At 47.4% G+C, this 24,080-nt stretch overlaps 2 protein-coding genes across 2 annotated transcripts in view; one reads left to right on the top strand and one right to left on the bottom strand.

Annotated features, from left to right (window-relative positions):
- Positions 1 to 296: 296 nt before the first annotated feature.
- On the bottom strand, positions 297 to 4,645 carry LOC139370175 (chromobox protein homolog 6-like). Its single transcript, XM_071109509.1, has 5 exons — positions 4,414 to 4,645; positions 3,535 to 3,578; positions 3,175 to 3,240; positions 2,094 to 2,160; positions 297 to 1,890 (listed from the first exon to the last, which is right to left on the bottom strand). Exons 1-5 carry the CDS (start codon positions 4,480 to 4,482, stop codon positions 613 to 615), a joined length of 1,524 nt encoding a protein of 507 aa, XP_070965610.1. The 5' UTR covers positions 4,483 to 4,645; the 3' UTR covers positions 297 to 612.
- Positions 4,646 to 7,979: 3,334 nt separating this feature from the next.
- The window catches only part of LOC139370184 (85/88 kDa calcium-independent phospholipase A2-like), a 29,266-nt gene continuing 13,165 nt past the window's right edge, over positions 7,980 to 24,080 (top strand). Inside the window, exons 1-6 of the mRNA XM_071109521.1 lie at positions 7,980 to 8,084; positions 9,409 to 9,632; positions 11,634 to 11,846; positions 12,206 to 12,386; positions 16,346 to 16,533; positions 17,043 to 17,139. Coding sequence (XP_070965622.1) covers positions 9,418 to 9,632; positions 11,634 to 11,846; positions 12,206 to 12,386; positions 16,346 to 16,533; positions 17,043 to 17,139 — 894 coding nt within the window. The 5' untranslated portion in view covers positions 7,980 to 8,084; positions 9,409 to 9,417. The remainder of the gene's footprint in view (positions 8,085 to 9,408; positions 9,633 to 11,633; positions 11,847 to 12,205; positions 12,387 to 16,345; positions 16,534 to 17,042; positions 17,140 to 24,080) is intronic.

Raw genomic sequence — 24,080 nt, 5'->3', positions numbered from 1 at the left:
AAATGATACAGAATACGGTTGTTGTCAATAATGGAGTCAAGTGCGTTGCTAAATATCTCAATGTAGAAATGCAGTATTGCCGAAGCCCAACAAAGCAAGTGCAACGTCATATCATCACCTCATTTAAACCTTAAAGAGTTGGACTTCCAATGGAGAAAAATGGGTATAAATATGAACAAATAACAAACACTTATCGGTTGTATGAATTTCCCTACAATAAAGATTGAATTGAACGTTATTATGACTGACGGTATCTGTTACCAGCCTCCAAACAGTCACCGTTAAGAGAGTGGACATGAATTGAATAAACTTTATTGATCCTCAGAAGAGAAATCACGCTGCATAAAGATAGACAATCAGCATTATTACAGATGTATATTGCACGCCCTGCTCTTAGCTTCTTATAGTTCTGTTCAAAAAAATAACGCTCTTCTTCAATATTCAAATGGCCTGAATTTCATTATTATTGGAAGTTTTTTTTTAACCTTCTGTGTTAATATAGCATTACTCCCTAGCCTGGTCCCAGACAATGACCACAGGAGTTGGCCAAGAAAGCACAAACACATCAGGGAGCCAGGCTAATTCATTCATCTCCACTTCTTTGATCTCTTCCTATGGCTTGGGTTGTGGGGGGTTCTTCAGTTGGGGTGAGGAGGAGGTGGTATTTTCTGGGTGTATTGGTTGGGGGGAGGAGGGGCGGGATGAGGGGGAGGGGAACTCTTTGATAGTGACGGTGAGGAGGTTGGTGGTGACGTCGGTCACGACCACGTTGGCGCTGCTCGCCACCATCTCCGGGTGCCAGTCGGGGTCGCCCTCGGCGGGGACCCTCTGAGGGTTGGAGGTCAAGGGGCAGGCTCTGGCGGCAGGGGGGTGAGGAGGGGAAGCGGTACTGACGGAGGGCGGCTGGCGTTTCTGCCGGCGCCGACGGCGAAGCTTCCTCTTCCCCTCCTGAGGTGAGGAAAGGTCCAGAGCATCAGCATCATCCTCCTCTTCATCAAAGGAGGAAGAGGAGGAACCAGAAGCAAAGGAGAGGGAGGGGAGGAGGGGGTTTGGTCCTTGTTCAGCGTTCTGGTTCTTCTGGAGCTCTGGGGGGTGGCTAGGGGTAGACTGGGCAGAGGAGGCCAAAGCCTGGGTGCTCAAGTTGGGAGCCAACCCAGAGGCAGAGGCCCCAGTGGCGGGTCCAGGAGGGGTAGGATGGTTCTGGGCGGGTGTGGTGGATCCACTGGAGCTGGATGGAAAGGGGGGTGGCTGGGTGTCCCTAGCCCCTGAGGTCCCTGTGCTGGAGCCTGTAGCTGAGTGTGGAAGGTGTAGAGGTCCGGGGCCGCCACACTGGAGACCAAACGGCTTCCCGTACATGGGGAACCCCAGCATGGGCTGGAAGGGCCGGTACGGAGCCTCTCCACTCCTCTTCCCTATGATCCTATTTCGGGAGGGGATGTTCTGACGACCCCCTTGGAGGGACATGGAGCCGGATGGCGCCCTCCGGTTACCCCCGCCGCCCCTTCCTCCGCCTCCACTTCCTGGTTTGTCGATGACCTTGAGGTTTAGGATGATGCGACCCCGTTTGACCTCGCGTGGTTTGACGCGACGATTGAGGATGCGGACGGTCTCTGAGAAGGGGGAGACGGGGGGCCGCGAGGGGAACCCACTGGAGCCGGAGAAGGATCCGGGAGAGGCCAGGGGGTCGGGGCGAGGTAAGGGGCGGCGGGACATACTAGTGCAGCGGCGAATGTCTTTCTTCAGCTTGTGTGTCGCTGCCAGGGAGTTGAGTTTAGGGGAGGGCGCTGGAGAGGCGGAGGGGAAGGAGGATGGAGGGGCTCGAGGAGAAGAGGAAGAAGTGGAGCGAGGCGCTCGAGGGGTGGAGGTCTCCCTCTTCTGGGCTCCACGTGCCTGAGAAGGGAGGAGAGGAGAGAGAAGGTGAGAGATGAAAGTAAAGTGAGTCGTAAACTCAAAAGGAGAATCTCATCATCAGAACTTCCAGAAGGAAAGGTTTGGTCTTGTTCTTACATTCTCATTGGGACAGGTAATATATCAGCGAGTCCTAATTCTGCTGTGGTTCTGATAGTGGCACACAACAACATCCAAAACAATACCTTGGCAGGAAGGTTTTTGGGTTTGGGTCCTCGCTTCTTTGGTCCGTGGAGTTCTCTCTCACGCTCTCTGAGGGAAAAAACAAAGGGACAACAGTGAAATACGACCCTAGCCTGCCTGGATACAATAGGCTGGGGTGGGTTGAATTGGGATTGAGCCAATTATTGAAGTAATAACATCTAGGCCTCGACTGATACAGTTCAAAGCCAAATGAGGGAGACGTTTATTAATGTAACATCCTGTTTCTCATACATCCCAACTTCCAGTTAGACAGGGATGATCAAAAGACCCGGGGCGTCCCAAAAATCGCACCATATCCCCTACGTAGGGCACTACTGTTAACCAAATCTCTATGAGCTCAGGTCAAAATTAGTGCACTATATCGGCAATAGGGTGCAATATGAGACAGACTGGGTGTGTGAAAGCAGAACAGCGGACCCCAGGACGACTAGCTAGCGGTTGGTTGCTATGGCGTCAGCTAATAGGGATCTGAATGAAGAAAAAATTAAAGAATAACAGTTTGACGTTTGTTTGACTAAGACTGAACACAGAGACACAGAGAGAGAGACACACACGGGATCATTTTAGTTCCATGATCCCCTGTAAGCAGCAGAGTGCTTTGAAGTGTGTTTGGCAGGAAGAGACAAAGAGAGGACTTGCACAGATATAAGACCTTTATATATAGACGGAGTGAAAGAGAGGGAGAGGGAGAGAGAGCGCAACAGAGGGAGCAAGGAGAGAGAGAGAGAGAGCGAGAGAGCAAGGAGAGAGAGAGAGAGCGCAACAGAGGGAGCAAGGAGAGAGAGAGAGAGTGCAACAGAGGGAGCAAGGAGAGAGAGCAGAGAGAGAGAGAGAGAGAGAGAGAGAGAGCAACAGAGGGAGCAAGGAGAGAGAGAGAGAGAGAGAGAGAGAGGGGAGCTGGGAAAATGAGGGGGAACAGGAAAACTGATGTTGGGATGAGAGAGAATTGTGTTACCCTTTTTGACAATTTCTCAAATGTCCTTACTGTGTCATAAACATCACTTCTCTTAAAGGAATTGAATAATGTGTAAGAATTGAAATACTGTTAACTGTTTCACTCACTTCTGTTCAAATCCTGCGATCAGTCTGTCGTCCAGGATATTCTCTTCTGGTTCCCAGGTACTGTGTCTAAAGCAAAGAGGTGACACAATGGTTTTATCTCTACATTTACATAACCTGGGTAACAGTATGTTTGTGCTGACATTCCACTCCATGTTTGGCACAGGACACAGAGTACAAGGAGTGGAATGTTAGCACAAAACAGGTCTGGATTTCAGGCTAACATTTTCTGGTTGTGGTATAAATTGGAGACTTATAAGTCTATGAACGATGTAGCTACTAGGATAGATGTACTATAAAACACAACATGTCAAAGACTCACATTTCTGAATGATTTTTTTAGTTAGAAACGCAATCACTTACTTCAGTGCCCATCCTTTCCATTTCACTAGGTATTCTAGGCGAGACTGAAGAGAGAAAGGTACAGAGGAATGAGGAAAAAGCCCAAAAGTGTTCAATACTGTATTCAGCCATTTTATAGCTAGTGTAAGAGCAAAAATGGCTTCTTATTATCTAGTTATTCATGATCACTAAGATACGTATTAACAGTAACGTATTACTCTAAATAATACGTAACTTAATACATTGAGTAATATAAACTGGCTCAGTTCTGATTAACACGTTAGCTGGTATGCCTGTCTTGTTTTGTAGTTTTAGAGGGAAAAGCTGCTACAAAACACTACCATCAAGCAGACACAGACAGGCTGGCTAGCAGATTAGTTCCACTGGCATCTGGACAAAACATTCACTCAAGCTAGAGAGGGAATAACTGATTTAGCTGCTATGTAGCTAAAGTTAATAATGACACACCGTCGACTTTAATGTATGGTTTGGCGAGCTAGTTTATGGTATGTGGGGTGCAATCATATATTTATAGTCTAGCTGTCTAGGTAAAAAGTCAAAGACAAAGCATAGATTTGCATTTGACGCAAACCCGGCCTTTATTTTAATTGGCATTGCTAATTAGCTAAAGGTTACGTTGTCTTTACACGCCGACTCGTTTGTGTAACGTTAGCTATTTTTTACGACGATTCACTGCAAACCATCAGCACAGCACACTTGCTAGCTTCTCGGCTAGCTAAAACGGCTTGCTAGAGAAGTATCCGCTTGCTACTAGCTACAGCAAGGCCTCCCCGTTGTCATTAAAAAACAGATCCTCGGTTCTCGCCCTCGAAGCACGCCGCGGAGACCCTCGCCCACGTCTGTTCTTCTGCAGCGACAAAAAAACGGCGGCATGCTCACCTTGCGAACGCGGCGTTTCAGAATGGCTTCCGCGGCGAAAACGCGTTCCCCGACCGCAGAGAGCTCCATCTCTCAACGCCCGACTGCTCTCTCGGTCCAGACGACCAACTCCACTGTCTGGTGGCAAGACCAGAGCAGACCACTTTCTCTTTCCCCCAAATCTGTCACAGTGGCAGCAGACAACACACACTACACCCGGAGGCAGGAGAAGAGAGGAGCTCTGTCACGTGGACGGGGTCAGCCCCTTCTGGTTGTCCTGGCAACGCAGGAGGCCTCGACAAGATGCAGAAAGGGCAGGAAGAGAGCGTTATTCGTCCTGAGTCTTGTTCTGGAGGCAGCTCTGCAGAGTGGTCACTAACTCGCACAGCCACCAAGTCATACAACCTGCTAACCTTAACATATTAAGTGCACTTTTGTCCTGTGCATTTTGCCTTTCCTGATTTCAATGGTAGTGAATGAGCTAGCCTGTTCCCAAAACTGTTATTGTGCTGCCTTGCCGACTTCTGTAGTCATTGTTTAGCGTGACAGTGACCATAGGAGTTGGCAAGACAGCACAAACCGGCAGGGACAAGGAGGAGTCTTGGACACAAATAATCTCTTTGTGTTTTAACGACCTTTTGTTACAGAAGAAAAAGGAAATGGCGGGCTGCTACCAGTAATTTAGGAGCAGTGGAGCACTCTGTTATAGTTGGTTATTTTGCTAATGACAGAGAGAGAGAGGGAGGTTAAACTATACTGAACAAAAATATAAAACGCAACATGTAAAATGTCCCATATTTCACGAGCTGAAATAAAAGATCCCAGAAATTTTCCATACACACAAAAAGCATATTTCTCTCAAATGTTGTGCACAAATTTGTTAACATCCCTGTTAGTGAGCATTTTATCATTTATCAAGATTATCCATCCACCTGACAGGTGTGGCATATCAAGAAGATGATTAAACAGCATGATCATTACACAGGTGTACCTTGTGCTGGGGACAAGGTGTAACCACACCAGCCCAGGTCCTCCCCATCAGGCTTCTTCACCTGTGGGATCATCTGAGGGGGAGGGGTGCTGAGGAGTATTTATGTCTGTAATAAAGCCCTTTTGTTGGAAAGACTCATTCTGATTGGCTGGGCCTGGCTCTCCAGTAGGTGGGCCTAGCTCGCAAGTAGGTGGTCCGATACCCTCCCAGGCCTACCAAGGCTGTGCCCCTAACCAGTCATGTGAAATCCATAGATTAGGGCCTAATTCATTCAATTCAATTGATTGATTTCCTTATATGAACTGTAACTCAGCAAAATCTTTGAAATTGTTGCATGCTACATTTATATTTTTGTTCAGTGTGTATACATTTAGAAACAGTGTGTCTGAAAGGATCAGCATAGCAGCAAGGTCATGCAGAAGAACTATTCTATTTTATTGTATTCTATATTATTGTATTGTAGTGTATTCTATTGTATTGTATTCTATGATATTTTATGATATTTTATTGTATTTTATTGTATTCTATTAAATTCAATGTTATTGTATTTATTATATTGTATTATATTGTATTGTTTCTATTACATTTCTGTCTTTGGAAAGTAGATCATGTGCAGATGAGTTGCGTTTGGAGGAAAGAGTTGTTGTTTAAAAAAAGATGTGCAATCTGATCAAGTCAACTTTCCTCACAGGAGAGCCTTCCCTACTATTTGAACTGTCAAAATAGATCAAGTTGGCCATTACTCTCTCATCCTCAGCTCAACCCTGGCAGTGTGTCCTAGCCTTAGATGGAGTGAGAGTTAGAATACCTCATGATAAGCTGTAGACCATACAATTTACCAAGAGTTTTCACTAGCACAGACTGGACTATGTTGCAGGATTCATCTGATGGCATTGAGGAGTTTACCACATCAGTCATCGGCTTCATTAATAAGTGCATCAATGACGTCATCCCCACAGTGACTGTACGTACATATCCAAACCAGAATCATTGGATTACAGGCAACATTTGCTCTGAGCTAAAGGCTAGAGTTGCCACTTTCAAGGAGCAGGACACTAATTTGGACGCTTAGAAATCCCACTACATCCTTTGACGAACCATCAAACAGGAAAAGCGTCAATACAAGACCAAGACCAAATTCTACTACACTGGCACTGATGCTCGTCGGATGTGGCAGAAATTGCCACGCTAACCCTCAACACGGGGGCCCCTTAGTCCCCTCCTGTACGCCTTGATCACCCACGACTGCTTGGCCACTCACGACTCCAACACCATCATTTAGTTTGCGACGGTGGTAGGCCTGATCACTGACAATGATGAGACAGCCAACGGGGAGGAGGTCAGAGACCTGGCAGTGTGGTACCAGGACAACAATCTCTCCATCAAAGTCAGGAAGATAAAGGAACTGATCGTGGACTACAGGAAACGGAGGGCCGAGCACGCCCCCATCCACATCGACGGGGCTGTAGTGGACCAGGTCGAGAGCTTCAAATTCCTTGGTGTCCACATCACAAAGGAATTATAATGGTCCACAGAAACCAACACAGTCGTGAAGAGGGCACGAAAACGCGTCATCCCCCTCAGGAGGCTGAAAAGATTCGAAATGGACCCTCTGATCCTCAAAAAGTTATACCACTAAAACGTTGAGAGCGTCTTGACTGGCTGCATCACCGCTTTGTAAGGATACTGCATGGCATTTGACCACAAGGCGCTACAGAGGGTAGTGCGGACGGCCCTGTACATCACTGGGGCCGAGCTCCCTGCCATCCAGGTCCTCTATACCAGCCGGGTTTCAGAGCCCTAAAAACTGTCAAAGACTCCAGCTACCCAGTCATATAGACTGTTCTCTGCTACTGCATGGCAGGCGGTACCGATGCACCAAGTCTTGAACCAACAGGACCCTGAACAGCTTCTACCCCCCAAGCCTTAATAAGACTGCTAAATAGTTAGTGAAATAATGAACCAATAGCTACTCCGACTCTCGGCATTGACCCTTTTTGCACTCTTTTGACTGATCACATACGCTGCTGTTACTGCTTATTATCTATCCTGTTGCCTAGTCACTTTATCCCTACCTATATGTACATATCTACCTCGATTACCTTGTACCCCATCACATCCACTCGGTATTGGTACACCGTGTATATAGCCAAGATATCGTTACTCATTGTGTATTTATTCCTCATGTTATTATTTTTCAAATGTTCTGTTATTTCTCTATATTTTTTTGCATCGTTGGAAAGGTTCCATAAGTAACCATTTAACCGTTAGTCTACATCTGTTGTTTTTGAAACATGTCACTAATAAAACTCGATTTGAGAAGTGCAGAAAATGTACCTGGAGAACAATAAACTAGAATATTCTATTCTGTTATGTCTACCAAAAAAACTGTTTCAATCTGTGACGCAGATCCAGGGTCAGATTTTCTCTCTAAATCCTCTAATTAACCATTTAGAGTGTGAATGAAAAAGCCTGTAGTAGGCCGCTCCGTCCGACACACATTCAGTCTATGCGCTGTGTCCCCTCCTCTAATTTATTGGTTTTCTAAAATTGGTGTAGGCAACGCCTTCCAATGCGTGTTCACTGATTGGTGTAGCTCACATCAATCAAGCTTTGCAGCAAGGTTGGTTGAACGCCAGCTGGTTGTTGATGTTCCATCAAAAGTCGTCAGTCACTGGTGGAGAGGAGTCGCAGTAATCAGGTAAGGTTTATGATCAGCTCTTTCCTAAACTAAACCGATTATCGTAGATAAGAGTGCAATGAAAGTTAGCATAAATGCGTTTGTTTCCAATTGAAAGAACATTCATTCAGTGTCAGTTCTCTTTCGCGATTCTGCCCTTGACTGTATCGGTCGCTAAGCGAAGCAAGCTATGTAATGTGTGCCAAATTGATTCAGAGACTGGACTGAGAGAGTCATACGCTTTAACTGGCAGGACTCGTGAATTGCATGAATGGCACCGCTTGTTCACGTTGAATAAGGAGCCAGACAATGCCTTATCATTCAAGAGGTTTGCAATGGAAACAGACTAAAGGCAAAGCAATTCCACATTGACTCCACAAGCTGTGGCAGTTTTGAAATAACTTTTGCTTTCAGTTTTTGATTGTCACCCCCTCCCCTCCCCTCTCCTCCCCTCTCCTCTCCTCTCCTCTCCTCTCCTCCCCTCCCCTCCCCTCCCCTCCCCTCTCCTCCCCTCCCCTCCCCTCCCCTCCCCTCCCCTCCCCCCCCTCCCCTCTCCTCCCCTCCCCTCCCCTCCCCTCCCCTCTGTCTTTAGTCAAGCAAAGCACATAATGCTGCTTAGCTATGCAGTTGGGACATGGTTGTCTCACAAGGGAGTGGGTGGGGACCAAATGCTGGGCTGGGTTCAAATACTATTTTAAATACATTTAGATTCATTTCCCTGTGTTCAATTGAGCTTGTCTGGTGAAATGGAACCAACAGAATAGTCCCAGATGTTTAAAACCCACCCATTTGGGGTTGGCATTACAGACACGCTGAAGTGAATGCTCAAAGTATTTGAAAGATTTCAAATAGTATTTGAACCCAAGTCTGATTGCATCACTGTTGTTGTTCATAGACCAGAGAGAACTACTCAAGATACCAGATCAGGTAAACATAATTATGACCTTTGTACACACATTCATATCTTGACTGTTTGCAGTAGGAGTGATTCCTCTCAAAACTAGAACCAAGACAGACCATGATTTTGGGGATTTTCACAAAATGTAATCCATAGAAGAATTGGTCTCTATTTTCGTGAGGAATCACACAATACGTCTTGCTGATTTCCATCCCTGTCTGCATCCCTTATCTGTCCTTGCTTGATTCCTTGCATCCTTGCATCCTATCTCCTCGCCTAGGCCTAACTCTCAACTGTATTGGAGGAGGAGGTCCAAGGACCCTCCCCTCAAACCTTCTACTCCAATGGGTTTTGAGAAGGAAGCAAACAGAGAGAATGTGAGGTATTGTGGAAGAATGAAATGAGACAGAGCCTGTTCCTTCCTTTCTCTCTCCTCTCTGTACCCAGGCCACCACCATGCAGTTTCTAAGGGGAGTCATGGAGACTGTGTCCGCCGTCTCCAACCTCTTCTCCAACCCCTACCGCGTCAGGGAAGTACCACTGTCAGAGTACAGCGGAGGGGGTAAAGTCAAGCTGAAGGAGGAGGGACGCATGGTGCTGTACAAGAACACCCCTTGTCAGAGTTGGGACTGCCTGCTCAAGTGCCCTGATACGCCCACAGTCGCCTTGAGGTGGGTTGGGGGGGCAGAGAGAGTGGGATGGGAGAGGACAGGAGGAGAGTGTGATGGAGGGAGAGGAGGATGGAGGTGGAGAGACCTGACTAGAGCCCCTCTTTGTTTACGCCCACAGTCGCCTTGAGGTGGGTTGGGGGGGCAGAGAGAGTGGGATGGGAGAGGACAGGAGGAGAGTGTGATGGAGGGAGAGGAGGATGGAGGTGGAGAGGCCTGACTAGAGCCCCTCTTTGTTTACGCCCACAGTCGCCTTGAGGTGGGTTGGGGGGGCAGAGAGAGTGGGATGGGAGAGGACAGGAGGAGAGTGTGATGGAGGGAGAGGAGGATGGAGGTGGAGAGGCCTGGCTAGAGCCCCTCTTTGTTTACGCCCACAGTCGCCTTGAGGTGGGTTGGGGGGGCAGAGAGAGTGGGATGGGAGAGGACAGGAGGAGAGTGTGATGGAGGTGGAGAGGCCTGACTAGAGCCCCTCTTTGTTTACGCCCACAGTCGCCTTGAGGTGGGTTGGGGGGCAGAGAGAGGAGGATGGAGGTGGAGAGGCCTGGCTAGAGCCCCTCTTTGTTTACGCCCACAGTCGCCTTGAGGTGGGTTGGGGGGGCAGAGAGAGTGGGATGGGAGAGGACAGGAGGAGAGTGTGATGGAGGTGGAGAGGCCTGGCTAGAGCCCCTCTTTGTTTATGCCCATTCAACATCGTTGCAGACCTTTTTAAGCCTTAGCTCCAACCATCTCTTTAAGAGATGAGTCAGTGTGGCGTTGTCCTCCAGAAAGTAGTCTCTCTAAGTACACTTTCTGTCCATAGCACCTGCTAAATCCAGGGCAGCCACGTCGAGACCTGTAGCAACACTTTTGCACTTGTCCATAGCTGTATATCTTTCCACCAATCATTTCCCACTTCCGATTTCCTACTCCTCCTTCACAGCAAAGGGTGCACTCACTCACTATATGTCATTTCCCAGTCCGTAGGCTTTCCGAGGGTGAGTGAATCACTCACTATAGGTCATTTCCCAGTCCGTAGGCTTGCCGAGGGTGAGTGAATCACTCACTATAGGTAATTTCCCAGTCCGTAGGCTTGCCGAGGGTGAGTGAATCACTCACTATAGGTCATTTCCCAGTCCGTAGGCTTGCCGAGGGTGAGTGAATCACTCACTATATTTCATTTCCCAGTCCGTAGGCTTGCAGAGGGTGAGTGAATCACTCACTATATTTCATTTCCCAGTCCGTAGGCTTGCAGAGGGTGAGTGAATCACTCACTATAGGTCATTTCCCAGTCCGTAGGCTTGCCGAGGGTGAGTGAATCATGAAACTTTGGGAAGAAGAGTAGAACATCTGAATGCAGAGAGGAAGAGGTGAAACAAGACTTTTTACTCCGCCCAAAATCTGTCCATGAAAAATAAGCCCACGAAGTGAGGAATGTTTGAATGGAGCTCAATGAGAGAGTGTCGAATATGCTAAATTGCTACCCGAGGCTTATTTGATCGACTAGATCTTCCCTAAGGGTTAGGTTGTTAGGACTGCGCTAATATAAGTGGACGCACGTGGCATTTCAGCAACGTTGAAAAAAACAACTGTCGGTGTTGTGCCTGTTGTCATAGAGGACTCATCATGGATATACCCCGTTTTAACATGGACATTGCTTCCACCATTTTTAAGTAGTCAACTGGGTGGGGATTCCTATCAGTTCGGAGCAATCAGCCAATGAAGAAGAAAATTGTCTGCTTTAAAATGGAGATAGCCTGGGCAACACCATTGAGGCTGTCACAGATGCTATAATGTCACTGATACAAAGATGAGTCCTCTATCTATCTCAATCTCCTGTTGTTTACATGCGTATCTGCCTTCTCATTGGCTAGAATGGTCCCACCTGATCTCGCCTCCTCACGCCTGCATTCCATCTTTGAGGACATATATTTCCATTGTTAATCTTCTATCTTGCCAGTATAATGGACAATCTTTGGTCAGGGGTCAGCTGATCTTTGGTTGACATCCCCACTTCCTGTCTCCTAGGTTGTTTCAGGTCAACTCCGAGGAGGACGCCATGAACTGGTTCCCCCAGTACGCCCTCAAACTTCGTCCCTTCTACGAGACCCTCCCCCTCCCCAAGCCAGAGGCAGTCCAGCCAATAGTAGACTGCCTCCGTAGTCACGCTGACTGGAGCTCAGCCCACATCGCCGTGGATACGGGCCTGAGGGAATGCCTGAAGCACAACCATGTCCAGAGGTGAGGTTGTAAAGTGTGGCTATAAGCATGTAAAAAGGAGTGGTTATAAGCATGTTATTACCAAAGAGTGGTTATAAGCATGTAATGAGTGGCTATAAGCATGTTATTACCAAAGAGTGGTTATAAGCATGTAATGAGTGGTTATAAGCATGTTATTACCAAAGAGTTGCTGTAAAGCAATAGGGCGTGAGTAATCCCTCGGACAGATCTGCGTCAACAGAACTGCTACTGTAGGAGGGAGGGAGGGAGGGAGAGAGGGAGAGGGAGAGGGAGAGAGAGAGAGAGAGACTTCCTTCCTTCCTTCCTTCCTCTCTCTCTCCCTAATCATACTAATGCTTCACACTCCTCACCCTCTCCAGCCAGATCAACGCCAGGGACGGTGCTGGTCAGACCCCATTACACCTGGCGTGTGAGCGGGGGGAAGTGGCGTGTGTCAGAGAGCTGCTGGAGGAGTGCCAGGCTCGCACCGACATCAAAGACAAGAACGGGGAGACGCCAATGCATTGTGCCGCCAAGCAGGACTCTGCTACTATTATACAGGTGACACACACACACACACACACGTGTACAGCTAATCTTGTGGGGACACAATTCAGTCCCATTCAAAATCCGATGTAACCCTAACCCGTACTCTTACCTTAACCCTTACCCTAACCTTAACCTTAACGTAATTCTAACACTTATTCTAACCTTAACCCTAAACACCCTAGATTAGCATTTGACCTCGTGGGGACTAACAAAATGTCCCCAGTTGGTGAAATTGTTTGTTTACTAGTTAAACATGTCCACAGTGAGTATCCAAAACATTAAGAACACCTGCTCTTTCCATGACATAGCTTTCACCTGGTCAGTCTATGATCCCTCGTTGATGCCACTTGTTAAATCCACTTCAATCAGTGTAGATGAAGGGAAGGAGACAGGTTAAAGATGAAGGGGAGGAGACAGGTTAAAGATGAAGGGGAGGAGACAGGTTAAAGATGAAGGGGAGGAGACAGGTTAAAGATGAAGGGGAGGAGACAGGTTAAAGATGAAGGGGAGGAGACAGGTTAAAGATGAAGGGGAGGAGACAGGTTAAAGATGAAGGGGAGGAGACAGGTTAAAGATGAAGGGGAGGAGACAGGTTAAAGATGAAGGGGAGGAGACGGGTTAAAGATGAAGGGGAGGAGACGGGTTAAAGATGAAGGGGAGGAGACGGGTTAAAGATGAAGGGGAGGAGACGGGTTAAAGATGAAGGGGAGGAGACGGGTTAAAGATGAAGGGGAGGAGACGGGTTAAAGATGGAAGGGGAGGAGACGGGTTAAAGATGGAAGGGGAGGAGACGGGTTAAAGATGGAAGGGGAGGAGACGGGTTAAAGATGGAAGGGGAGGAGACGGGTTAAAGATGGAAGGGGAGGAGACGGGTTAAAGATGGAAGGGGAGGAGACGGGTTAAAGATGGAAGGGGAGGAGACGGGTTAAAGATGGAAGGGGAGGAGACGGGTTAAAGATGGAAGGGGAGGAGACGGGTTAAAGATGGAAGGGGAGGAGACGGGTTAAAGATGGAAGGGGAGCAGACGGGTTAAAGATGGAAGGGGAGCAGACGGGTTAAAGATGGAAGGGGAGCAGACGGGTTAAAGATGGAAGGGGAGACAGACGGGTTAAAGATGGAGGGGGGGAGCAGACGGGTTAAAGATGGAAGGGGGAGGAGACCGGTTAAAGATGGAAGGGGGAGGAGACGGGTTAAAGATGGAAGGGGGAGGAGACGGGTTAAAGATGGAAGGGGGAGGAGACGGGTTAAAGATGGAAGGGGGAGGAGACGGGTTAAAGATGGAAGGGGGAGGAGACGGGTTAAAGATGGAAGGGGGAGGAGACGGGTTAAAGATGGAAGGGGGAGGAGACGGGTTAAAGATGGAAGGGGGAGGAGACGGGTTAAAGATGGAAGGGGGAGGAGACGGGTTAAAGATGGAAGGGGGAGGAGACGGGTTAAAGATGGAAGGGGGAGGAGACGGGTTAAAGATGGAAGGGGGAGGAGACGGGTTAAAGATGGAGGGGGAGGAGACGGGTTAAAGATGGAGGGGGAGGAGACGGGTTAAAGATGGAGGGGGAGGAGACGGGTTAAAGATGGAGGGGGAGGAGACGGGTTAAAGATGGAGGGGGAGGAGACGGGTTAAAGATGGAGGGGGAGGAGACGGGTTAAAGATGGAGGGGGAGGAGACGGGTTAAAGATGGAGGGGGAGGAGACGGGTTAAAGATGGAGGGGGAGGAGACGGGTTAAAGATGGAGGGGGAGGAGACGGGTTAAAGATGGAGGGGGAGGAGACGGGTTAAAGATGGAGGGGGAGGAGACGGGTTAAAGATGGAGGGGGAGGAGACGGGTTAAAGATGGAGGGGGAGGAGACGGGTTAAAGATGGAGGGGGAGGAGACGGGTTAAAGATGGAGGGGGAGGAGACGGGTTAAAGATGGAGGGGGAGGAGACGGGTTAAAGATGGAGGGGGAGGAGACGGGTTAAAGATGGAGGGGGAGGAGACGGGTTAAAGATGGAGGGGGAGGAGACGGGTTAAAGATGGAGGGGGAGGAGACGGGTTAAAGATGGAGGGGGAGGAGACGGGTTAAAGATGGAAGGGGGAGGAGACGGGTTAAAGATGGAAGGGGGAGGAGACGGGTTAAAGATGGAAGGGGAGGAGACGGGTTAAAGATGGAAGGGGAGGAGACGGGTTAAAGATGGAAGGGGAGGAGACGGGTTAAAGATGGAGGGGGAGGAGACGGGTTAAAGATGGAGGGGGAGGAGACGGGTTAAAGATGGAGGGGGAGGAGACGGGTTAAAGATGGAGGGGGAGGAGACGGGTTAAAGATGGAGGGGGAGGAGACGGGTTAAAGATGAAGGGGGAGGAGACGGGTTAAAGATGAAGGGGAGCAGACGGGTTAAAGATGAAGGGGAGGAGACGGGTTAAAGAAGAATGTTGAAGCCTTGAGACAGGTGAGACATGGATTGTGTGTGTGTCATTCAGAGGATGAATGGGCAGACAAAATATTTAACTGGGTATGTTAGTTACCAGGCACACTGGTTTGTGTCAATGGGGGTGGGCAACTCAATATTAGGAAGGTGTTCCTAATGTTTGGTATACTCAGTAAGACGCCCATGTACTGTGCTGTCAAACAGGACTCGTGTGTGTGTGTGTGTGTGTGTGTGTGTGTGTGTGTGTGTGTGTGTGTGTGTGTGTGTGTGTGTGTGTGTGTGTGTGTGTGTGTGTGTGTGTGTGTGTGTGTGTGTGTGTGTGTGTGTACAAAGAGGTCCCATGCACTGTAACAAGTTCCAGTGTGTACCTATACCAATATGACAGTCATAGACACTGCATGACATGGGAATAGGGCAGGCTGGCCTGAGTGGAGTTGCCAACAACCCGGTTTCCAGGGATACAGCTATTTTCAACCTAGCTTCCTTTTTCTACTGAAAATGTGTGAACTCCGCTCAGGCGTTTGTCTCATGCCTGCTACGCCAGGTTAATGGCAGGCTAACATCAACCAGGCAGCGGGGGGTTGTGCCAGTCACAGGTATCCAGTCTCAGAAAGGGGACATTGACACTCCTGCGAATGCAAGGCAGGGCTGTGCTAGCTCTTTTAGTCCAGTGCTGGGTGGTACTCATTAGTCCACACTGAAGCAAAAGAGAGTTTCTCGTTGGACAGATTCAGCTAGGTCCCTGCCTGTTTTGGCCTGTTTTCTTCTTCTGTTTGATTGCCGTTGAATGCAACCCTGCTTTGCAGTGTACGTGTTGAAGTATTAGAGCTCTGTGTCTCCGATCCGTGTGTCCCAGATACTCTGCTGCGGCCGGGGCCCAGAACTGTCAGGACAGGGACAGGACCCGGCTGCTGTTATACAGGTCAGACTGAGGACTCTGGGTCACCTCTCTATAGCTGTTAGGACACAACGCTGTCTGTTCCCTGCATTCAGTTTAGCCACAAGACTGCTGCAGTACTTCTGCTGTTCCTTCCTTCTTTCTTTTAAATGGGGTTTCAGCCTGGGGTTTCAGCCTGGGGTTTCAGCCTGGGGCTTCAGCCTGGGGCTTCAGCCTGGGGTTTCAGCCTGGGGTTTCAGCCTGGGGTTTCAGACTGGGGTTTCAGCCTGGGGTTTCAGCCTGGGGTTTCAGCCTGGGGTTTCAGCCTGGGGTTTCAGCCTGGGGTTTCAGACTGGGGTTTCAGCCTGGGGTTTCAGCCTGGGGCTTCAGCCTGGGGCTTCAGCCTGGGGTTTCAGCCTGGGGCTTCAGCCTGGGGTTTCAGCCTGGGGCTTCAGCCTGGAGTTTCAGCCTGGGGTTTCAGCCTGGGGCTTCAGCCTGGGGGTTTAATACACATTTGGGAGGGAATAGTCACGATCTCACTCACAGTTAAACATGCAATGTTTATTCACTTTTTCAAGTTAAAAACATATTGATGGCCTTCATCAATTGCAATTGCAATTAAAATGTTGAAATTACAGCAAGGTCCCTATTAAAATGTGTCTGCTTTTGGTGTCTCTCCCTCCTCTAGGCGTTGTGCAGTAGGATGTGTGCGGGGGTGAATGAGCTGAACGGGGCGGGGGAGACGCCCCTCCATGTTTCTTGTCGCCTTGGGAGGGTAGAGGCCGTGAACGCACTCCTGGGGGGAGGAGCCCGCTGTGACATCATCGGGAGCAGGGGCTACCCAATCCACGCCGCCATGAAGTACAGTGAGAAGAGGTGAGGGCACTGATTGGCAAAGAGGGAATGGTGATGAATGTTGATTGGCTCTTTCATTAGCTAAGGGAGAATGGAGAACACTTATTGGTGGTAGAGTGGTGAGCGGAGATTGCCCCGTCCCAAATCTACCCCCTAGCTCCTGTTTTCCCCACAGTGTTTGCAGATGTGAAGGCGCTGGATAGGTCAAACAAGATTCCACTACATTGTTTACAATTCTCTCTCTTCTTTCTACCCCTCTTCCTCCTCCCGCTCCCTTCCTCCTCTCCCGCTCCCTTCCTCCTCTCCCGCTCCCTTCCTCCTCTCCCGCTCCCTTCCTCCTCTCCCGCTCCCTCCCGCTCTCTCCCGCTCTCTCCCGCTCCCTTCCTCCTCTCCCGCTCCCTTCCTCCTCTCCCGCTCTCTCCCTCCTCTCCCGCTCCTCTCTCCCTCCTCTCCTGCCCTCTCCCTCCTCTCCTTCCCTCTCTCTCTCTCTCTCTCTCTCTCTCTCTCTCTCTCTCTCTCTCTCCCTCTAGTTGTGCTGAGGCTGTCCTGGATGCAGACCCAGGTCAGCTACAGGTAGAAGATGCCGTCTATGGAGGAACCCCCCTACACTGGTGCAAGACTGCAGAGGTAGAGGGGAACACTTTACAATGACAAGACTGCAGAGGTAGAGGGGAACACTTTACAATGACAAGACTGTAGAGGGGAACACTTTACAATGACAAGACTGCAGAGGGGAACACTTTACAATGACAAGACTGCAGAGGGGAACACTTTACAATGACAAGACTGCAGAGGGGAACACTTTACAATGACAAGACTGTAGAGGTAGAGGGGAACACTTTACAATGACAAGACTGTAGAGGGGAACACTTTACAATGACAAGACTGCAGAGGTAGAGGGGAACACTTTACAATGACAAGACTGCAGAGGTAGAGGGGAACACTTTACAATGACAAGACTGTAGAGGTAGAGGGGAACACTTTACAATGACAAGACTGTAGAGGGGAACACTTTACAATGACAAGACTGTAGAGGGGAACACTTTACAATGACAAGACTGCAGAGGTAGAGGGGAACACTTTACAATGACAAGACTGCAGAGGTAGAGGGGAACACTTTACAATGACACGACTGTAGAGGTAGAGGGGAACACTTTACAATGACAAGACTGTAGAGGGGAACACTTTACAATGACAAGACTGTAGAGGGGAACACTTTACAATGACAAGACTGTAGAGGGGAACACTTTACAATGACAAGACTGTAGAGGGGAACACTTTACAATGACAAGACTGCAGAGGTAGAGGGGAACACTTTACAATGACAAGACTGTAGAGGGGAACACTTTACAATGACAAGACTGTAGAGGGGAACACTTTACAATGACAAGACTGTAGAGGGGAACACTTTAAAATGACAAGACTGTAGAGGGGAACACTTTACAATGACAAGACTGTAGAGGGGAACACTTTACAATTACAAGACTGTAGAGGTAGAGGGGAACACTTTACAATGACAAGACTGTAGAGGGGAACACTTTACAATGACAAGACTGCAGAGGGGAACACTTTACAATGACAAGACTGCAGAGGGGAACACTTTACAATGACAAGACTGTAGAGGGGAACACTTTACAATGACACGACTGTAGAGGGGAACACTTTACAATGACACGACTGTAGAGGGGAACACTTTACAATGACAAGACTGTAGAGGGGAACACTTTACAATGACAAGACTGTAGAGGGGAACACTTTACAATGACAAGACTGTAGAGGGGAACACTTTACAATGACAAGACTGTAGAGGGGAACACTTTACAATGACAAGACTGTAGAGGGGAACACTTTACAATGACAAGACTGCAGAGGGGAACACTTTACAATGACAAGACTGCAGAGGTAGAGGGGAACACTTTACAATGACAAGACTGTAGAGGTAGAGGGGAACACTTTACAATGACAAGACTGCAGAGGGGAACACTTTACAATGACAAGACTGTAGAGAGGGAACACTTTACAATGACAAGACTGTAGAGGGGAACACTTTACAATGACAAGACTGTAGAGGGGAACACTTTACAATGACAAGACTGTAGAGGGGAACACTTTACAATGACAAGACTGTAGAGGGGAACACTTTACAATGACAAGACTGCAGAGGGGAACACTTTACAATGACAAGACTGCAGAGGGGAACACTTTACAATGACAAGACTGCAGAGGGGAACACTTTACAATGACAAGACTGTAGAGGTAGAGGGGAACACTTTACAATGACAAGACTGTAGAGGGGAACACTTTACAATGACAAGACTGCAGAGGTAGAGGGGAACACTTTACAATGACAAGACTGCAGAGGTAGAGGGGAACACTTTACAATGACAAGACTGTAGAGGTAGAGGGGAACACTTTACAATGACAAGACTGTAGAGGGGAACACTTTACAATGACAAGACTGTAGAGGGGAACACTTTACAATGACAAGACTGCAGAGGTAGAGGGGAACACTTTACAATGACAACAGAGGGGACTGTAGAGGGGAACACTTTACAATGACAAGACTGTAGAGGTAGAGGGGAACACTTTACAATGACAAGACTGTAGAGGGGAACACTTTACAATGACAATGACAAGACTGCAGAGGTAGAGGGGAACACTTTACAATGACAAGACTGCAGAGGTAGAGGGGAACACTTTACAATGACAAGACTGTAGAGGTAGAGGGGAACACTTTACAATGACAAGACTGTAGAGGGGAACACTTTACAATGACAAGACTGTAGAGGGGAACACTTTACAATGACAAGACTGTAGAGGGGAACACTTTACAATGACAAGACTGTAGAGGGGAACACTTTACAATGACAAGACTGTAGAGGGGAACACTTTACAATGACAAGACTGTAGAGGGGAACACTTTACAATGACAAGACTGTAGAGGGGAACACTTTACAATGACAAGACTGTAGAGGGGAACACTTTACAATGACAGAGGGGAACACTTTACTGTAGAGGGGAACACTTTACAATGACAAGACTGTAGAGGGGAACACTTTACAATGACAAGACTGTAGAGGGGAACACTTTACAATGACAAGACTGTAGAGGGGAACACTTTACAATGACAAGACTGTAGAGGGGAACACTTTACAATGACAAGACTGTAGAGGGGAACACTTTACAATGACAAGACTGTAGAGGGGAACACTTTACAATGACAAGACTGTAGAGGGGAACACTTTACAATGACAAGACTGTAGAGGGGAACACTTTACAATGACAAGACTGTAGAGGTAGAGGGGAACACTTTACAATGACAAGACTGTAGAGGGGAACACTTTACAATGACAAGACTGCAGAGGGGAACACTTTACAATGACAAGACTGCAGAGGGGAACACTTTACAATGACAAGACTGTAGAGGGGAACACTTTACAATGACAAGACTGTAGAGGGGAACACTTTACAATGACAAGACTGTAGAGGGGAACACTTACAATGACAAGACTGTAGAGGGGAACACTTTACAATGACAAGACTGTAGAGGGGAACACTTTACAATGACAAGACTGTAGAGGGGAACACTTTACAATGACAAGACTGTAGAGGGGAACACTTTACAATGACAAGACTGTAGAGGGGAACACTTTACAATGACAAGACTGTAGAGGGGAACACTTTACAATGACAAGACTGTAGAGGGGAACACTTTACAATGACAAGACTGCAGAGGTAGAGGGGAACACTTTACAATGACAAGACTGTAGAGGTAGAGGGGAACACTTTACAATGACAAGACTGTAGAGGGGAACACTTTACAATGACAAGACTGTAGAGGGGAACACTTTACAATGACAAGACTGTAGAGGGGAACACTTTACAATGACAAGACTGCAGAGGGGAACACTTTACAATGACAAGACTGTAGAGGGGAACACTTTACAATGACAAGACTGTAGAGGGGAACACTTTACAATGACAAGACTGTAGAGGGGAACACTTTACAATGACAAGACTGTAGAGGGGAACACTTTACAATGACAAGACTGTAGAGGGGAACACTTTACAATGACAAGACTGTAGAGGGGAACACTTTACAATGACAAGACTGTAGAGGGGAACACTTTACAATGACAAGACTGCAGAGGGGAGCACTTTACAATGACAAGACTGTAGAGGGGAACACTTTACAATGACAAGACTGTAGAGGGGAACACTTTACAATGACACGACTGTAGAGGGGAACACTTTACAATGACAAGACTGCAGAGGTAGAGGGGAACACTTTACAATGACAAGACTGTAGAGGTAGAGGGGAACACTTTACAATGACAAGACTGTAGAGGGGAACACTTTACAATGACAAGACTGTAGAGGGGAACACTTTACAATGACAAGACTGCAGAGGTAGAGGGGAACACTTTACAATGACAAGACTGTAGAGGGGAACACTTTACAATGACAAGACTGTAGAGGGGAACACTTTACAATGACAAGACTGTAGAGGGGAACACTTTACAATGACAAGACTGTAGAGGGGAACACTTTACAATGACAAGACAGAGGTAGAGGGGAACACTTTACAATGACAAGACTGTAGAGGTAGAGGGGAACACTTTACAATGACAAGACTGCAGAGGGGAACACTTTACAATGACAAGACTGTAGAGGGGAACACTTTACAATGACAAGACTGTAGAGGGGAACACTTACAATGACAAGACTGACAAGACTGTAGAGGGGAACACTTTACAATGACAAGACTGTAGAGGGGAACACTTTACAATGACAAGACTGTAGAGGGGAACACTTTACAATGACAAGACTGTAGAGGGGAACACTTTACAATGACAAGACTGTAGAGGGGAACACTTTACAATGACAAGACTGTAGAGGGGAACACTTTACAATGACAAGACTGTAGAGGGGAACACTTTACAATGACAAGACTGTAGAGGGGAACACTTTACAATGACAAGACTGTAGAGGGGAACACTTTACAATGACAAGACTGTAGAGGGGAACACTTTACAATGACAAGACTGTAGAGGGGAACACTTTACAATGACAAGACTGTAGAGGGGAACACTTTACAATGACAAGACTGTAGAGGGGAACACTTTACAATGACAAGACTGTAGAGGGGAACACTTTACAATGACAAGACTGTAGAGGGGAACACTTTACAATGACAAGACTGTAGAGGGGAACACTTTACAATGACACTGTAGAGGTAGAGGGGACTGTAGAGGGGAACACTTTACAATGACAAGACTGTAGAGGGGAACACTTTACAATGACAAGACTGTAGAGGGGAACACTTTACAATGACAAGACTGTAGAGGGGAACACTTTACAATGACAAGACTGTAGAGGGGAACACTTTACAATGACAAGACTGTAGAGGGGAACACTTTACAATGACAAGACTGTAGAGGGGAACACTTTACAATGACAAGACTAGAGGTAGAGGGGAACACTTTACAATGACAAGACTGTAGAGGGGAACACTTTACAATGACAAGACTGCAGAGGTAGAGGGGAACACTTTACAATGACAAGACTGTAGAGGTAGAGGGGAACACTTTACAATGACAAGACTGTAGAGGGGAACACTTTACAATGACAAGACTGCAGAGGTAGAGGGGAACACTTTACAAGGACAAGACTGTAGAGGGGAACACTTTACAATGACAAGACTGTAGAGGTAGAGGGGAACACTTTACAATGACAAGACTGTAGAGGGGAACACTTTACAATGACAAGACTGCAGAGGTAGAGGGGAACACTTTACAATGACACGACTGTAGAGGGGAACACTTTACAATGACACGACTGTAGAGGGGAACACTTTACAATGACAAGACTGTAGAGGGGAACACTTTACAATGACAAGACTGTAGAGGGGAACACTTTACAATGACAAGACTGTAGAGGGGAACACTTTACAATGACACGACTGTAGAGGGGAACACTTTACAATGACACGACTGTAGAGGGGAACACTTTACAATGACAAGACTGTAGAGGGGAACACTTTACAATGACAAGACTGCAGAGGGGAACACTTTACAATGACAAGACTGTAGAGGGGAACACTTTACAATGACAAGACTGCAGAGGTAGAGGGGAACACTTTACAATGACAAGACTGTAGAGGTAGAGGGGAACACTTTACAATGACAAGACTGCAGAGGGGAACACTTTACAATGACAAGACTGTAGAGAGGGAACACTTTACAATGACAAGACTGCAGAGGTAGAGGGGAACACTTTACAATGACAAGACTGTAGAGGGGAACACTTTACAATGACAAGACTGTAGAGGGGAACACTTTACAATGACAAGACTGTAGAGGGGAACACTTTACAATTACAAGACTGTAGAGGGGAACACTTTACAATGACAAGACTGTAGAGGGGAACACTTTACAATGACAAGACTGTAGAGGGGAACACTTTACAATGACAAGACGGTAGAGGGGAACACTTTACAATTACAAGACTGTAGAGGTAGAGGGGAACACTTTACAATGACAAGACTGCAGAGGGGAACACTTTACAATGACAAGACTGTAGAGGGGAACACTTTACAATGACACGACTGTAGAGGGGAACACTTTACAATGACAAGACTGCAGAGGGGAACACTTTACAATGACAAGACTGTAGAGGGGAACACTTTACAATGACAAGACTGTAGAGGGGAACACTTTACAATGACAAGACTGTAGAGGGGAACACTTTACAATGACAAGACTGCAGAGGTAGAGGGGAACACTTTACAATGACAAGACTGTAGAGGTAGAGGGGAACACTTTACAATGAGAAGACTGCAGAGGGGAACACTTTACAATGACAAGACTGTAGAGAGGGAACACTTTACAATGACAAGACTGCAGAGGTAGAGGGGAACACTTTACAATGACAAGACTGTAGAGGGGAACACTTTACAATGACAAGACTAGAGGGGAACACTTTACAATGACAAGACTGTAGAGGGGAACACTTTACAATGACAAGACAGTAGAGGGGAACACTTTACAATGACAAGACTGTAGAGGGGAACACTTTACAATGACAAGACTGTAGAGGGGAACACTTTACAATGACACGACTGTAGAGGGGAACACTTTACAATGACAACACTAGAGGGGAACACTTTACAATGACAAGACTGCAGAGGGGAACACTTTACAATGACAAGACTAGAGGGGAACACTTTACAATGACAAGACTGCAGAGGTAGAGGGGAACACTTTACAATGACAAGACTGCAGAGGTAGAGGGGAACACTTTACAATGACAAGACTGTAGAGGGGAACACTTTACAATGACAAGACTAGAGGGGAACACTTTACAATGACAAGACTGTAGAGGGGAACACTTTACAATGACAAGACTGCAGAGGGGAACACTTTACAATGACAAGACTGTAGAGGGGAACACTTTACAATGACAAGACTAGAGGGGAACACTTTACAATGACAAGACTGCAGAGGTAGAGGGGAACACTTTACAATGACAAGACTGTAGAGGGGAAGACTTTACAATGACAAGACTGC

This window comes from Oncorhynchus clarkii, chromosome 17, assembly GCF_045791955.1.
Source record: "Oncorhynchus clarkii lewisi isolate Uvic-CL-2024 chromosome 17, UVic_Ocla_1.0, whole genome shotgun sequence".
Classification (NCBI taxonomy): domain Eukaryota; kingdom Metazoa; phylum Chordata; class Actinopteri; order Salmoniformes; family Salmonidae; genus Oncorhynchus; species Oncorhynchus clarkii.
The sequence above is the reverse complement of the archived record's forward strand: the minus strand, read 5'-3'. Positions and strand labels throughout refer to the sequence as shown.